Consider the following 16,478-nt stretch of genomic DNA (forward strand, 5'->3'; position numbering starts at 1 on the left):
ACAACCTTTTATCATAGATAAAGGGTTCAGCTATTTGCTGAGCTTTTCTGATAATTTCTTGAGGTCTTATGTCACTGAAAATTGACAGAAGATTTCTTTCTTTCTCTAGACTTCCCAGCAAGCTTATCTGCCTTCACTTTTCAGACACCATCATTAAAGTACGTAAAACAAGACACATGAAGATTTCCTTATTAAGACAGGCATAAGAAAGCATGCTTTTTGAATTAGTATGATTGTAATGTCTGTTTGAAGTTGAATATCCAAGCCAAATGCATTAGACTCCAAAAACCCATCGTTTTATTCCTGCTAGTTTGCAGCATTGCCTTTGTAAGCACAGACACAAGCTACATGGTAGCTCTGCAGAGGCCATTAGTGCCATAAGGCAGAGCAAAAAACCACATTTTCTAGGCAATAAAAACTTCTCACCACACAGCAGTTTAAAAACATTTTAAAAAGCACAAAACACTAATTAAAAACAAAAAAACATTTCAAAAATATGCTGTTTCCGAAGATGTGAATACACACTCAATAGCTGCAGGCCTAATTGGAACAGCTGAAAATAGCAGGTGCCCTTCATGCAAGATACCTCAAAAGAAATTTTAACAGCCAAGATGAGGCCATTTGTATTGAAGTAACTCAGCAGTTCCAACAGAACACAGTACTCATACATAAAGGAAAGATACACGTTTACCCATCTTTCTGCCTAGCAATCATAAAACATCCTTTGAGGTATCTACCTCCAGTGTTAACGGTATGTGACAAAATTATTTTATATACAAGGCATTAAATTATTCAAAAAAACAAAATATACAGAGAGAAAAAACTTGATATTGCTATGATAACATTTGTTATAATATTTGCTAAGGCAACCATTTAACATTGATGCTCAATGTCTATTTTCTTTGTCTTCCCTCTCCTACCATTTAAAAAAACCTAGACACAAAATAACCAAAGTAAAAAAAGACAACAGCCTACAAATATATTTCATGAGTATAACAATATTCTGCTATTTTTCTTTAATTTTCTTTCTAGACGGGCAAGTTTTAAACAAGAATCTAATGTCCCTTAAGACAAAGCAATACTCTTTTAAGGAAGGATGTGATGTCAGCTTTGTTTACTTTCTGTTATCAGTTTTCTGCAGTATTTGCTCAGTTAAACACATTTCAGTACAATTCCCCTTCTGCCCATTTCATAGGAAGGCCTGATACCTGCAGAGTATACAAAACTAAACTTGCTACAAAAATGTATTTTCTTGAGGTAACTGGGCTCATTAAACTTTTCTACTAGAAAACAGATTACAACACATTAATTATCTTAACTATCATTGCCTTATAAAAAGGAAGATTCATTGAGAAACCAGAGCAGCAAGGAAATAAATGTATTACCACCAAATCATAAGAACCTGATTTTTACTGCCATGCTTTATTTGGGAGATTGTCTAAGACAGAAAGAGTTCCTTGAAATTCCAATTCCAACCTAATGCTTTAGATCTCTTCACAAGACTACTCATGTTGGGCTAAGCCATCCTGTAAGTTCATCCCTATAATAGATACCATAACTATGAGATTGCTGCCCAAGCCAGTTGAGGATGGATTAAGCTGAAGTTACTTCTATCTCCTGGGCAAGAGGAAACAATTCACTCTCCTATGTAAAGTTATTAGGTTGGAGAGGACTGAAAGACAGAGCAAAGGTCATGGCAAAATAATTAGGGACACAACAAGCACTTCTGGGGGGATTTTATCATGGTCCATTCAAAGCATCACTGGCTTAGAGATCTTAATTTTGTTAATCAACACTCACAGAGCAGCTGAAGCATTTTAGTGGGTTCTTTGTCTGACTTCAAAGAACTGGAAGGTGACTGCCACCCTGACTTTTTAAGCCTTCTAATGTCTACATTCTTGTAGCAAACTTTCTCACACAATTTCTGTAAATAACTGATTGTTTTGCATTCCTTTATGGAGGAGGAAAAATCTGATGGACTGTTGGGTTTGTCCAGTGTCATTAGAGAGGCGGCACTTTCACCTTCCAATCCACTGTCACCTTTGGAAATCTACAAATGTTGGAGTCAGAAAATAACCTTTCCCTTTTTACCTTGAGAACAGCAGCGTGTTCACGTCGTGTTTCTTCGTGTCCTACAGTGACAGGTGACAGACTGATGTGAGCTATGGCTTCGTCTCTATCAGCAGGAGGGTGATCCCATGAGACTACAGTGCAAATTTTTGCTTGGGAAAAGCCCTGCTCACACTGCCACATTGGCAGTGGATCAGTCCCAAGCACCAAGTTCATCCCAACCCCAGCTACTGAACTGGGAGCTAACACCTGCCAAGGCAGAACTTCCATAGTGCGACAGGAGCAAGTTGAGTGTTGGGAACACCCATGCTGACCTGTCTGACCATGTCCCCAGGTTTAAATACCAGCTTGTGATCAGAAAACTATGGAAGTACCACTTCATTCAAGAGCAGTCCACTGGCTGGTTTCCTAACAATAGGCACATTAAAAACTTTGGAGGGGGAGGTAATAAAGCATTTGAATGGAAAGACCCTCGAGATGAAAGCATTGCTGTATGCAGCCAGCAACAACATAATCATCTCGGGCACCCACCTTCCCAGAGTACACTGTAAAAAATTAACATGCAATCTTTTTTTGTTGCCTCTCTCATTGGCCTAATACTCCACTGCACCATTCACAAGGGTTTTTCTTGCAAGTGTTTGCATTCAGAATTACTTGCCAACTGGAAGCCAGCTATTTATACCAACACACTCAGCTTCCAATGCAAACAAGTTTCAAAAGCCATTACAACAGCGACTTTGCACAGAATTTTCAAAGTTTTTTTCAATACCAATAGTCTTCTGGGATTTAAAAGACACTGTCATGGTAATGAAAGCTACAGTAGGCAAGTTACATGATTTAAATATTATTTCCTTCAGCACTTAGCTGAGACACAATTCTAATGCTTATTGTCTCTGAAAAAAAGAAAACTTAATTCCTTGCTTTATGAGAGTCACAGCACATTAAGGCTGTGCTGTCCAAAGTACTCAAAACCCTTACTGATCTTTATGAATTTAAATTAACTGCAGGGTGCCACAAGGCCTGATAAAGTTCTTGTTCAACTCCAATTACACTGTCCACATCTGGACAGGGAGAGTCTGACAAAAGTCACAAGTTTTCTAAAGCCAGACAGGTCTACTTGCACCAGATCAATATTGCTTTGATTGCTGGCACTTTCACAAACCCACCCTGAATAAGATTTTTGTTCTGCATGACAAGCAGCAGTTCTGTACCTATGATAAGCTGAATGCCTTTCAGAATTTTGAATGCAATTCAGAAATGGATATATCCATTACATTTGCTACATATCATAAAATAGTTCCTTACCATCTGAAGGTCTTCTATTTGCACACAACCCTTTTCCTGTAAAGTTATGCTTTTAACCAAAATGACAAACTTCTCTTCCTCCTTCACTGACAACTTGTAAACTGGGGGGGAGAAGGAAATAGCCTATGCAGTGCATCTACAAGTGTGATTGAGAAATACAGCCCATGCCTTCTCACCACAAAGATAGGAACTAGCTGGTGATACAACGCGGCTGTTGCAGCAACTGACTGGAAGCCAGTATCTCATGAGCTGTATTTTTAGCTGTCAGTGAATTGGTACAGCCTCAGGTGATTGCAGATGCTCTCAGTTCCTTCTCTTGTAAAGGGAGCTGTTGCCTTCCCCAAAAGATGGAAAAATTAATGAAACAATATTCTTAGATAAGTGAATGTTAAATATGAATTTCTTGTGCATGCTTACAAATATCAAAATTAGACAGCTTTGTGTTTAGTGATGGAGGTTTTTTTTTCTCTCAAATTCTTCATTTCACTAATACAGAAAAGTTGTTTTTTTTAAACCCTTCCATAACACAAACAGCTATCTTACTTGCTAGTTAGCTGAAATTCAGCCCAGCTAATGCAGGGTGGCACAAGGAATTAGCACCAGAACCTACTCCTCCAGATGATTATGTCTAGAAGATAAATCAATAAAGCATCTGTGGCCCTGGAGGAAGAGGCCAGGGCCAGGACCAAGACACTGCTCTGCATGCTTCCTGCTTTCCCTTATCAGCTTCCTGAACACACTGCACACAGGCGATAGCACAAAGAATAGGCGCTACCCATGGCACCTCCTCTGTGCAGTGTGCTCAGCTCTACTCTCACCTCAACAACTCATTTTTGCCCTTGAAAAAGCCTCACAAAACCTCCTCCAAATCAGATACTGGCCAACACAAATTCACAGTCCAACTTTGATCCAGTTACTGAGTTACAGATTCCATTTCTCCTAAAGACACAAACTGTGCTATGTAACTGTACCCCTACTTCAAAAACTGCAGAGCAGAGAAGATCAGGCACATAGACTGGATACTAGACTGCCAGTAAGCAATAAAGTGCTTAATTAGATCAATCAAGCAAGCAATTGATATCACAAGTGGCTTTTTCTTTGTCCCTGAACACCTTCCTACATAGCTGTTCCCTTTACAGCACAGAAGCACGTTTGTCTATGAAGGGGAAGTAAAACAACACCCTTAGTTCTATACACTGAGCATCCAGTACCCTTTTTAAGGGAACAATAACAACAAAAAGTTAGGCAAATAGTTAGAGAGGTTGCATAAAGAAAATTCCAAAGTTCCTTTAGATCGTTTACTCAGAGTGTCAAGTTATGTGCTGACTTCACATTAAGTGAAACAGAAAGAGAAAAAAGGGAAAAAAGTGAAAAATAAAGCTTACTCATTAGTGGCTTCCCAGAAGGACCAAGGGCACCGAGACGTACAAGTGAAAGAAGCACAAAAAGCACATCGGTTCTTATTGTTTGCTACATTAACACTACAACATTCCATAGATTGGTCTAAAGGCAGCAGGACACAATACCTAAGTTTAATAAGAAGCAACAAGAGGTGAGTTTTCTCCCGGACCCTACTAACACCGCAATTCACGGGCTCTCACCAAGCAAATAAGAACCGCCTGGACACGGCATTGCCGCCCCGGCGGGGGCGAGCCCGCCAGGCCTCCCCGCACACGGGGCGGCGCAGCCCACAGCTGAGCCGGGGCTCGGAGAGCCGGGCCCGCATCCGCGGCCGCCCATCGCCCCGCGCCGCCGACACAGCGCGGCAACCGCCCCGGGCCAGGCCCGCCTCGCCCCACAGAGGCCCCGGCAGCCACAGCCCGCCCGCACAGGGCGCTACGCGGCACGGAGAAGGACACGGACCGATCAGACTGCCTGCCGCCTTACCCGGGGCGCTGCAAGCTGCGAAAGCCCAAGCCGTCACACACCTACCGGCGCCGCCGCAGCCGCCGCCGCTCCCTCACGCCGGGCCGGGCCGCCCCTTTACGCTGCCATGTCCCGCCCGCCCCGCTGCCGGCCCGCGCGCGTCACCGCCGCCCCGGAAGCGGGGCCCGCCCCGCCCCGCTCCTCCGCCGCTCCCCGCCCCGCTCCTCCGGCGCAGGGCCGGAACGCCGGCGTGTGGGCGGCCGGCATGGCGGCAGGCGAGGGTGCCTTCCCTCCTCCCTGCAGCGTGCGGGGTGTCAGTGCCGGGTGCGGGCTGCGCATGCTGCGGCCCGCGGTCCGCCCGTGCTGACCGCAGCTGCGGCAGCAAACAACGCAGCACACGTGTCCTATTTGTATCAGTGGGGTTTTTCTCCAGTTACTACTCTCTACTAGGACGATGAGTGTGAGCCCCCTTCTGCCACCAGCGGAGAGGAGGAGGGCAGAAAGGGAAAGTTGCTGTTCGACCTCATCCTTTGCAGCTGAAGCGCGCACCATTTCCTGAGGTATATTCCTTCTCGGATGTGATAAGTTCTTCCCTTAGGGTGCTGTTCCTGCTGTAGGGCTGTAAGCACAGTGGGTAGCTTTCACAGCACCAGGGCCTGCATCAGCTTTCGTGGGTCCTAAAGCCCCCTTCCCGTGAAACTGCTGCTGCGATCTCAGTGCTGGGTCTCGGTTTCCGTCGTCTCTTTCAGCATCTCGGGATGCTCCAAGCCCCTGTGGACTTTGGCCTCGTGAGAGGTCCCTGTGGAGTAAGGCTTATTGCACAGTGCATAGCCTGCGCCCTTCTCCTCCTGCCTCAAAAATCGCCCCTGGAGCACATTGCCCTGGCCAGCGCGGTATCCACGGCGTCTCGCTGCTGAGATGCCCGCTGTCTGCAGGGTCTGATCTGTACAGCGGTAACACGTAGCACTGTGCGTTTAAAGCGCTGTATTTACACACAACAACAATAACCTCTGTTATCATTACCTGTCGGTAAATGCCCCTAGCTAGCCGGTGCCCTCGCCATTAAGATCGGTCGGCTGTCCGCCGCCGCCAGGACTGCATTTCCCGGCAGCCCCCACGGCCACGCAGGCGCGCCGCCCAGCGTGCAGCGCGGCCCCTTCCCGCCGGCCCATTGGTGGGCTGCGCTGTGCCCCCGCCGAACCGCGCGCGCTCTCGCGGGCAGGGCCCGGTGCGGGCGGCCGGTCCCGGGGCGGTGGTGGCCGCGCCTCCTCGGTCCCACAGGGGAATGGGCTGCCGGGCCGCTGCCCTGCAGGGGGGTGCGATCCGTGAGTACCGGGGCTGTATGGGGCAGAGCGCTTGGGGAGCGCGGTGGCGGCCGGGGGCGGTGGGGGTCGCTCCGGCTCTGGCGGCGTGGGCGGCCTGTGGAGGGCAGCAGGGCGAGCCCGGCCCCCGGGGCTGCGGGCAGCTCGCCTTGGGGCGGGCATGCGCTTTGCCTGGCCGTGCCGTGCCTTGGGAGCATCCCCGATCGCTGTAGTGGTCCCTGGACCTTGATGCCCTGCTGTAGAGCAGCTTCCTTAGGGCGGAGGACTCTCTGTCCCAGGTGTGTCGCTGCCCTGCTGCCTCTTCATACCTGCCAGAAGTGTTTCCGGAATGAAGTGTGACTGAGTGCAGAGTTGCTTCGTTGCCGTCCTCGTAAGCAAATATCTAAAAGTGTGTCGTAGTGAAAGCATGTATGAGTTTAGTGATAAATATCTGGTAACTTAAAAGGAGTGGGACTGAAGCGTGAAACAAGTCATAATAGTATGAAATAAAGGGTGTTTGAAAGTAATCATTCATCACTGCACACAGGGTAGTTCAAATACAAGCTTATATTAGGAACTGTTCAGGGTTGCATATGAATATCAATTCATAAAAGTTTATGAAACATTGCATACAAGTGGCATTGATGATTAAAGTTCATGCTTCAGTACACTTTGTTGATGGAGGTTTGGTAACAATCTTCTCATTCTCAAACCCTTTTCACCTTCCCATCTACACCTGATGAAGTGCAACTTTAAAGAACAAATAGGTTCTGAAGTGATGTGTCCTGAGAGAGAAGAGAATGGAGAATTTGTGGACTTTGTTTTCAACATGAGTTTCCAGGCTTGCATGTCCTAGATCTCTTTTGCTTATTGCTGTTCCTCAGTTATTTGCTACTTCTTTCAGTTAAACCTCAATTACTGCATTTAACAAATGGCTGTTTTGCTGAACTGACAGAACCTGGCCTAAAAAAAAACCCAACCCAAACACTTAAGCCTTCCAAAAATTTGATTAATAGCTTTGCTGGAATTTAGAAGCTTATTCCCATTAGCTTTGCAGTATTTGGGATTCCTACTGCAGGCTCTAAGGGCCAATGCAGTGTGTCTGTAACTTATTACCTTGGAAAATAGGATTTCTATCCTGAAGTATCTCCTGTTAAAAGCAACTGAATTATGTTTTGGGTTTTTTTGAAGTCGTTGCTTGACTTCAGCTGAACTGGCAGTACAAGGCAGCTAAACTAAATAGGTGCTATACTCTGGCATTTTCAGTTGGTTTTATCCTAATTATATTTGCATGTTACCTAAGTCCGTTTGGTCACCAAACCTTAGGTAGCTTCTATTCCCTATGTTCAAAAATGTCACATATTTGAAGAGATGTCAGCTACAGACATCTTAATTCCTGCAGGACTGTGAGTTCGTACAGAGTAACAGCAGTCACTGTCCTCTAAATGCATTCCTAAATTGTGTACAGAGGTACAACTTCTAGTTTCTAGGTAAAATGAAAGTATTTTTCTACCAAATTTCTTTCCACCTTATCTTGTAAAGACAAAAATTCGTAAGATATCCAGAATAAAATTTAAATTTGTTCAGAATCAAATTTAAATTGTTAAAGCTCTTTTTAATATCTGGTAGTCCTCTTCTGTGAACTCTGCCACCAGATGGTGTCATAAGATTTGAGGTGTTATCTGACTCAAGCTGATTCTAGCAGAGTAAGAGGATACTATACCTTACAAGTAATAATATAACTTATTTGTTTTTATAAAACTGTGTTTTATATTTGTAATGTAAGGTTTTTTAGTTTCTTTCATCAAGTCCTAGACTATTTTACATCTTGATCCTGTTGTGGTGGTGCTGCTGGTGTTCAGCCCTGGGACAAACTGCATTACAGAGATATGATAATTTAGGCAGAATCCTGTATTTCTATTACCTGGTCATTAATGACTACTATCTTAATGTTTGAGATCCTTTTCTTGAATTTTCTTGGCATGAAAGCTCTTTATATTGAAGAGTGACTTGAGTACCTTGGTTTGAGTGCTTCAGATCACCCTCCAGTGATTCTTCATACTCTGTAATGACACTATAAATAGAAGAAGCCCAGTTAATTACTGAATGATCTCCCTTCTTGTTCTCTTGTGTCTATGCAGATCTTTCTTAGGGAGTCTGAGTTATTTTGACAAGGCCAGGTACCTGTTTCTGTGGAACTGCAATAGATAGGATGTATAGAGTAGCTTTGATGTGGCTTGTTCTTAACTTATTATCAGTGAAAGAGATGTCATATGAATACCTGGAAAGGATATGATGAGCTTGAATAGCCTAGTAAGAGGAAAAAAAGGATACAACTTAATGTTACAGAAATAAGTGTAAAATTTAGTGGTGGGTATTTCTGTCATTCTTAAAAGGGTCTGTAAAGTGAAGACCCTTTATAAAGTGACTCAAATTACCAGAATAAGCTGATGTGTATTCTTTTGTAAGTCACAGTAACATTTAAATTATTAGATTAAAATATTTAAACCTAAAATTTAATTAGGTTGTTTTGCCCACATCTTGTGGATCACTATGTTGCTTTTTAGTAAGATTTTGTCTCAGTCATTATCAATTGTGTTTGAGGCTGTAATAGTAGTGGGGATACACAGATCCCTTCTCCTAAGGGTGCTAATAGGGTGCTAGCTGAAGTACTACATCTGGTTTTGTACAATCCTTTTGAAGTGCTTTGGGCAGCTTGGAAATGGGAATGGCTATTTTAATAAGCCCAGGAAATGTGATGTTTGAAGAGAACATCTGAAGAAAACAAAACTTGCATATGCCTTAAACCTAATAGGGAGTATGGGAGAAAACAGAAGCTTTCCAGGTATGTGGATTTTAGGTGTTCTAAGTGACAGCATACAGCAATAATGCTGAACAGTTCTTAGTTCCAGTTTGGACAGAATATATTTCTGAATCTTCTGGCGTGTGAAAAGCTCTTATGAGTAAGACAAAAATAAGGCATTTAGTTTCACTAGAGAGAAATTATCCTCTCGATTAACAACAAGGAAAAGTTTGTATATTAGGAAATTATTAGCATTGCGTATGTATAGGAGCTGGAAAGAGGCAATTTGGTTGTGGCTTAAAGTGTATTTGTTCTTATGGTCTGTGCCCTGTTCTTACACTTACATGAAATAAAAATAGAAGTCAGTGAAAACTCTGTGTTCCTGCCAGGTGTTCTGTGCCTGTGCCATTCTGTTTGAGATATTTCTGTGTGGTGTAGTTATCTCCAGCAGACCTTCCCTGTATGTTGTAAAAATCCCAGCCATACTTATAAGATAGCACTCAGTTTCTGCTAGATGTTTTCTAGGCCAGGTAGTGAAGTAAATTTTATTGCTTTTAACAGAAGCTTAAAGAACTTTGATCTGTGAAATAACTCTTCTTTCCTGGCTTGATGACAAAACAGTTGAGCACTTGTCTGCCCAGTTATACCATTTGCTGTGTAGTAGTGCTGCTTCAGTGCTCAGGGCTCTAGACTACCCTTAGATTGTCACATGGATAAAATTAAATATTGGAAAGCAGGCAGAAATTTACCTTAAAAGCTTTACTTCTGGTACAAGCATTTTAACTTCTGGAGTGTAATGTAGTTTTCTCCTTTGCCCTGTAAAAATAAGAAACCAACTACAAAGTAGTTTGTGCAGTGCCTGACAGTGTGCTGGGGGAGAATCATGCTGTTAGTCATGACTTAACTTTAGTAAGTCCTTAAGTTTTTGTTTGTTGCCTGGATTAGGTTGCACAGATCAGCATCTCGGAAGGAAAGTTAGTGCCTCACACATGCCCAGAAGGAGGGTTTAGGTAATTAGTAAAAGTTGTCTAGCAGGGATGCATGGTAAATTCAGATGCTTGAGGGGCAATGAATCTTGGAAGGGAAGATAATCTGTGAATGATGGTGCTTTATTCCATGTAACTTCTGCTGGAGGTGATGAAATTGGAGCCCAGGGCTCAGTGTTATTACTATGACTATTCTACAATTCAGCTGCTGTGTGTGCAGAAGGTTGCTGCAGGAGAGAAGTTGCTGAGGCACCAGGAATGACATCTCTGCAAGGAGCTGAGCATGTGCTGAGCGTGTTGCTGCAGAACATTCTGCACAGTGAGTTTGTAGCCTCCTGTTCTCTCAAGTGTGGGGTTTCCAGTGCTCTCTGTAGGGACATGCAGCACTCAGGCAGGCCTTTAGACAGGCCAGTGCTGCTGATCTCTTTGAAGCCTCCTGAGGATTTCTAGGCAGCTGGAATGCCAGGCTGCACACCCCACTCCGTGGCACTTGTGGCTTTATATAGTCAGAGTGTTCAGCCACTGATCTGTAGCAGATTTAATCTTCATGTACATTTTTAATGTATGTTATCCGGTAAGGTTGAATAACTGTGGACAAATGGATGTTGTAGCAGGAAGTAGTCTAATGCCTAATTTTCTTTGTATACTATTTTTATTTGTGAGAAGGGTTCTCAAAAATCTCTGTAGCAGTCTTTTTTAATTTAATTAAAGCTCTGTGGTGTTTCTAAGCTCTGTACAGGTGCAGAGCTTTGGCAAGTTGTGTTTATATCACCTAGTTGTAAAACACATCCCTTCCCTTTAAAACAAACAAGTAAAAAATGACCCATTGAACAGTTACATTCGCTCAAAATAGGAAGTTGTTGTAATATCACATTTGTTTCAAAGGGTTTGCATTCTGCTCTTAACATGTGTTCTTCTTTTTATGATGGAGAGGTCTTTTTGGCAAAACCTTATCTTTGCTTGCAGTTTGCTCATTTTTTAGAGTAGCTCATCTTCCTACTCAAGTCCCATAAAATTTAATTTTCTATGTTATACAGCAAGTTGATGATTTCAAAAGCACAAGGTGTTAAAGCTGGTAAAAGCTTGAAGGTTGTTTAAAGTATGTGGATTTTTTTTAAGAATTCAAATGTGCCTGCACTTATCTAGAGTGAGCTCTGTTTCTGAAGTTTCTTCATGAAGAATAGAAGTTTTGAGATTGAACAGACCAGTATATGGTGAGATGAAATGCAGTGACTATATGGCTCAAAATGATTCTTGCTGATTTTGCATAGTGACTGAGGAAATAGCTTTGATTTGTTATGTTATTCAAAATACTTCATAGAAGTTCTTTTACAGTAAAATTGACGTACTTAGTTAAAATGAACCACTGTGTTTATAGGTTTAGCAGCATTTGAGAGAAAGCTAAGGATGATGGGAAGTGGTTTGTTTCTATGTAAGGCAGTAAGTCAAGAGGTGATCTGGAAATAGAATGTGTGTCTATGCTCTCCCAGTCCCTGTAACATCTACCAAATCTCTTTATTTCTGAGTCCATGCCACTGAGAAAGTTTCCCTTTTCATAGTGACATCCAATAGCATTTGAATTCTATTAGTATTTTTAGTACTCTGTCATAAGTAATGCCCAGCTGATTGGGCAGTTTGCCGAAAACTCTTCCTGTAATCGTGTATAGTTACTATATGTTTTAATTAGCCAAAACAGGTGTAATGTTAGCTCTGCTGGTGGAAGATTTTAATGTTCCGTGCTAACTGGCCTGCTTTCCCTGATTTAAGTCCCATGCTGCTTTCAGCCCAGTGCAGAACGAATTCTATAAATACTTGGGTCATCTTGAATGAGATCTTGAGCACATGTAGGGTATTACTCCGCTGAACTACAAAGTAGTGCCAGCAAAGAATGTTGGGGGTGTATAGAACATTTTAATGCAAAAGGAAGTGTCTGAAATTGGTGCAAGGATTAGCAGCCTCGCTTTCCATGAGTACTTCCATATTAATTGCATTAAACCAGCTGTACTATGTTGGATAGGCATCTAAACATTTGTCACTTGTGTATGATCATTAATAATTCCTTTAGATCTGTTGCAGCTGCACAGATCTGTGTATAAACAGTGTATTGATGATGTGCTATTATACTTATCTAATAACTCACTAGAGAATTGGGAGTCTGCAATATCGCATTTTCTGTCTCTACTCTTATTAGCTTAAACTTTCCTTAACTGCTGTCTCAGTTGAAATATATTTAAAAACAAGTTGTGATCTTTATAAATGCTTTCAAAATAATTTGGTCCGAAAGATAGCGTTTCTGAATCCTGACCTTCCATGAAGGCAGGTGCTTTTGCATGGACATCACTGACATCATATGAATTTATATGCAGGCTGGTGCAAAGTTTTCAATAATCTTAAACCGTTGTTGGGGCTTATGTGTCAAAATAAACAGCTGCTACTAATGGTTCAAATATATCAGGTACCCATGTGATGGAGCTAAAAATTGCATATTTAAACACTTTCAGGTACCTCAGGGAGATCAAGAATGGTGGTTAGGGAACACGAGATGACTGAATCTCCTCTTGTGTTTTAAATGTGTTTGTTTTAGTATAATGATGTGGATTTTTTTTTTTTTTTTTTTAGGGAGAAAACTCTTTCTCTCTTGTCTAGTGGTGAGAGTGCTATTGCAGCTCTCAGTTTCCTCCCCTTTAACCCAGACAGATGCTGGTACCTTACGTGTAAATGGACATGGAAATCTGTAGGGAAAGAGTTGTCAAAGAGCTATATTTTGGACTTAAAGGGTTGTGGTTTTACTTGCTGATTTTTGTTTACAGTTGGACAGATCAACTGAATATCAGAGCTGCTTTAACTCTAGGTAATCTGGATTTGGTAAAAACCTGTTCCTACCCTTTGCTCACAGCTTTTAGCAAGTACCAGATTTGGAGATTTTGATGCTGCTGATGAAGAAGGTTGATGTTGAATAACTAGAATTGAATTTATAGGGTCAGTTGTGAAGAAGACTTCTTGAAGAAGGCTCTTGCAGGTTAAGTTTGATGCTGTTAGCTAAGTTAGCTTTGAAGTTGCCTAATGTAAGATAGCAAAACTTGAAAGGATTTATAGTTTTCTGTGCAGATACAAAAATGCTGGAAAAATACATTTGTTTCCAGTTTAGGGTGAAGAACTGCCTCTGCCAAATCAATAAAAAATTACAATAATGCTCAATCATTATGCATTTTAGTGTATTTTAAGAGAAAGAAAAGTGCAAAGATTGTACCCTATTACTTAAACAGACATACCTGTTTTAGCATTATAACCATGACTCTTAATTTCATTGCATTCCTTATGAGTAAACATTATGATAAAATACATATGACATTTTATTTGACCTGCTGCTGCTTTTTTTGCATATATGCAAGTCTTCAGTAGATTAGTGTTAAAATGCTGTCTAAATTGAGTATTTAAGTACATGGATATGTGCACTTCTTGCAGAGGCTAGTGAGAAAAATACTGAATTTAAATTACTTCAGGTTTTATTTTATGGTGAGTAAATGGATCAATAAAACTTGAAGACTAGTGGTCTTTGATATCATAAATGGCATCTGTTTCATTTTCCTAGGGCCTTAAATAACTTCCTTGAGTGGCTCTTTGTACTAAAATAAAGATCTGAGTTTGTCCTTCTTGGTTTTCCTAATTCCTTTTCTCCCTGTTGTCATCCTAGTTGAAAAGTGTTTTGTTAATCTGATTTGAGTAGCTAAGAGGATTCCTACAGATCTCTGACTGTTGAATGAGTACCATGTCTTGGATGACAAGAAACAAAATGAGAGAAGGGGAAAACTACTTTTTATTATAGATGTTTTAGATGACTGTTCAAACTACCTTATCTTTTTTTGAAGAGTATCAACTGTGCATGAGAGGCATGTATTCTCTTAAGCTCAGTACAACAGTTTTCATGAACAGTAACTTTGCTTACTTTATTTAGTAAAATAGATTAATGAAACAAATAATCCTGAATGTTGGTTATTTTTAAATTGTTTTTATTTGCAGGTATGGGATAAGATATTTCCAGAGTAATAAGCATGGTTCAGCAACGAAAGTGTGCATTATGTCACATTGTGTACAACTCAAAAAAGGTAAATAGTTAATGCTTGACATGTATCAGTAGATATTAATATGAAATGTGAATGAGAAATGCTTTCATTTTAAAATTGTGCAAAGTGCAATTTCTCTTTACCAGGAATATATTGCCCTAAGTCTGTCTCAAATCAAAGAATACATTTGTATGTGCTTTGGAGTATCTCTCTTGAAGTGAGCTGTGCGCTATGCTTGATGCTGAATGTTAAAAATAATGAAGTCTTTGAGGTTTTTTACATTATTTTGTAAACATACTAAAGTGAAAACTGCTCAGACTTATTTGGCTGTAAATTGTGATATGGGAAGAATACTGTAATACATGATTTTTTAGAGTCCTTTGGAAGGTCTGTGTTTCCATATGGAAGAACCAAATGGATTTGTGTAACACAGCATGTGTATTCATTAATGCGTCAGTTTGGTGTCCATCTTCTGTGTGTTGTGTATTTATGCAAAGTCTGCATTGAAACTGAGAGTTTCTTAATGGACCTTCATGTATTTTTTAGCCACATGGCTTGTGGAGATGTGGCAGATGCCAAAGTTTTAATTCACACAACTCTTCAAGGCTGAGGAAGTTCCTTTCCCTTTGCAGATAGGATTTCAAGGGCTAAAGAGGATAGTGATTAGTATCTGGTCTTTGAAGATTTCCAAACACTTTGGGTCAAACACCAAAGGAAACTTAGATCATCTGGACTGCTTCCTTTTGTTGAGTTATGGATGTTCTTTCTTTTCTGGCAGCTCCCTTTCAATAGTAAATAATTACAACAGTACTGCAGTTCATGGATCAGGGTTGCTGTAAACAACAAACTGACATGTACATCTCAGTTACTGAAGTGTCTAGCCAAGTAAAATAGTATATGATGAAGAATTTACAGCTGTCTTACAATACAAATGCAGAGAAACTGCTTAGATTGCACAGGGAAGCTGTTGTAAGTACTGTGACTGAAGAGTGGTATTATTGAGACTTTTAATTAAAATTATTTTCAACAGTGACAAACTGCTTAGATTGTACAGGGAAGCTGTTGTAAGTACTGTGACTCTGAAGAGTGGTATTATTGAGACTTTTAATTAAAATTATTTTCAACAGTGATTTGTCAAAAATCAGTCTAATAAACTTTCCTACATAGACTGTTATTTGACTTTCTCCTGAAATTCTGCTACCATTGTGTTGAGTTTTAATGACTCACGTGTGTTATTGTTGGGAAAGGTAACATAACTTCCTGCAGGTGTGCCTGCTTGTGCTTTCATAGTCACAGAAACAGGAATGGCAACTGCTACAGCCCTGCAGGAGTAGAGTACACCCTTCTGCAAGGCAGGAGAATTCACTCAAATGAGCTTTTCAGACACAATACAGCATATTTTTTTTTGTTTTAACCAATTTTTTTTTTTTCTGCATGTTGAAGGAGATCGAAGAACACAAGAGAAGCATGCTTCACCACAGAGAACTGGAAAACCTGAAGGGAAGGTATGAGAACAATCTTGCGTCATTCTTCCCTATGCCATTTTGTATGTCACTTTCTGGAGGAACTCTTGACCTATTTCCCATACAAGCTGAATTGCACAATTTATTTTTATGCTTCACTTCAGTAGCGTGCCTTGTTATACAGCTGGCAATGAATGTGTTCTCGTGATGTCAGAAACTCGGGAGGCAAACAATGATGTGGAAGAAAGCTCACCTGCATTGCTTTGTCTGCAGTGAAATAAAGTTACTTCATTCTTGGCATTTTCATGTCTGTGGGGTTTCTTTTGCAAGCAGTAGATTTCTGCCTTTGTCAGAATTAGGAACAGTGGTATTTTTATTTTGAAAAATTTTTTGGTTTTTTGTAAGTTTTCATTATGTAAAACCAAATGTTGATCTTTTCAAACACTGTGAGAATATCTGCTTGTGTGGTTGTCATTGGCCACTATGGTCCAGTTCCTTGATTAGGAGACCTAACCATGCTGGATGGTGTTTCCTTTAAGGTTTCATTGTTTTATTTGAAACATTTGGAAAGTAGAAGGGGAGAGTTAAGGCATATTCAAATATGATCCTAATAATAGGGA

The 16,478-nt window shown here is 41.1% G+C and overlaps 2 protein-coding genes across 7 annotated transcripts in view; one reads left to right on the forward strand and one right to left on the reverse strand.

Moving 5' to 3' along the window:
- The window catches only part of SNAP23 (synaptosome associated protein 23), a 20,150-nt gene extending 14,752 nt beyond the window's left edge, over positions 1-5,398 (reverse strand). The window contains exon 1 of one of the 3 annotated variants that reach the window (XM_039705545.1): positions 5,263-5,398. The gene's annotated coding sequence lies outside the window, so the exon portion shown is untranslated. The remainder of the gene's footprint in view (positions 1-5,262) is intronic. The other 2 variants (XM_039705546.1, XM_039705547.1) reach the window with 2 other exon arrangements.
- Positions 5,399-6,426: 1,028 nt separating this feature from the next.
- ZNF106 (zinc finger protein 106) overlaps positions 6,427-16,478 on the forward strand; it is a 40,917-nt gene continuing 30,865 nt past the window's right edge. For 3 of the 4 annotated variants that reach the window (XM_039705536.1, XM_039705539.1, XM_039705538.1), the window contains exons 1-3: positions 6,427-6,566; positions 14,352-14,437; positions 15,839-15,900. In XM_039705536.1, coding sequence (XP_039561470.1) covers positions 14,384-14,437; positions 15,839-15,900 — 116 coding nt within the window. In that variant the 5' untranslated portion in view covers positions 6,427-6,566; positions 14,352-14,383. Of the gene's footprint in view, positions 6,567-6,841; positions 6,934-14,351; positions 14,438-15,838; positions 15,901-16,478 lie in introns of all 4 variants that reach the window. The other variant, XM_039705537.1, reaches the window with a different exon arrangement.

The sequence above is a fragment of the Passer montanus genome, unplaced genomic scaffold (assembly GCF_014805655.1).
Source record: "Passer montanus isolate IOZ18808 unplaced genomic scaffold, ASM1480565v1 scaffold18, whole genome shotgun sequence".
Classification (NCBI taxonomy): domain Eukaryota; kingdom Metazoa; phylum Chordata; class Aves; order Passeriformes; family Passeridae; genus Passer; species Passer montanus.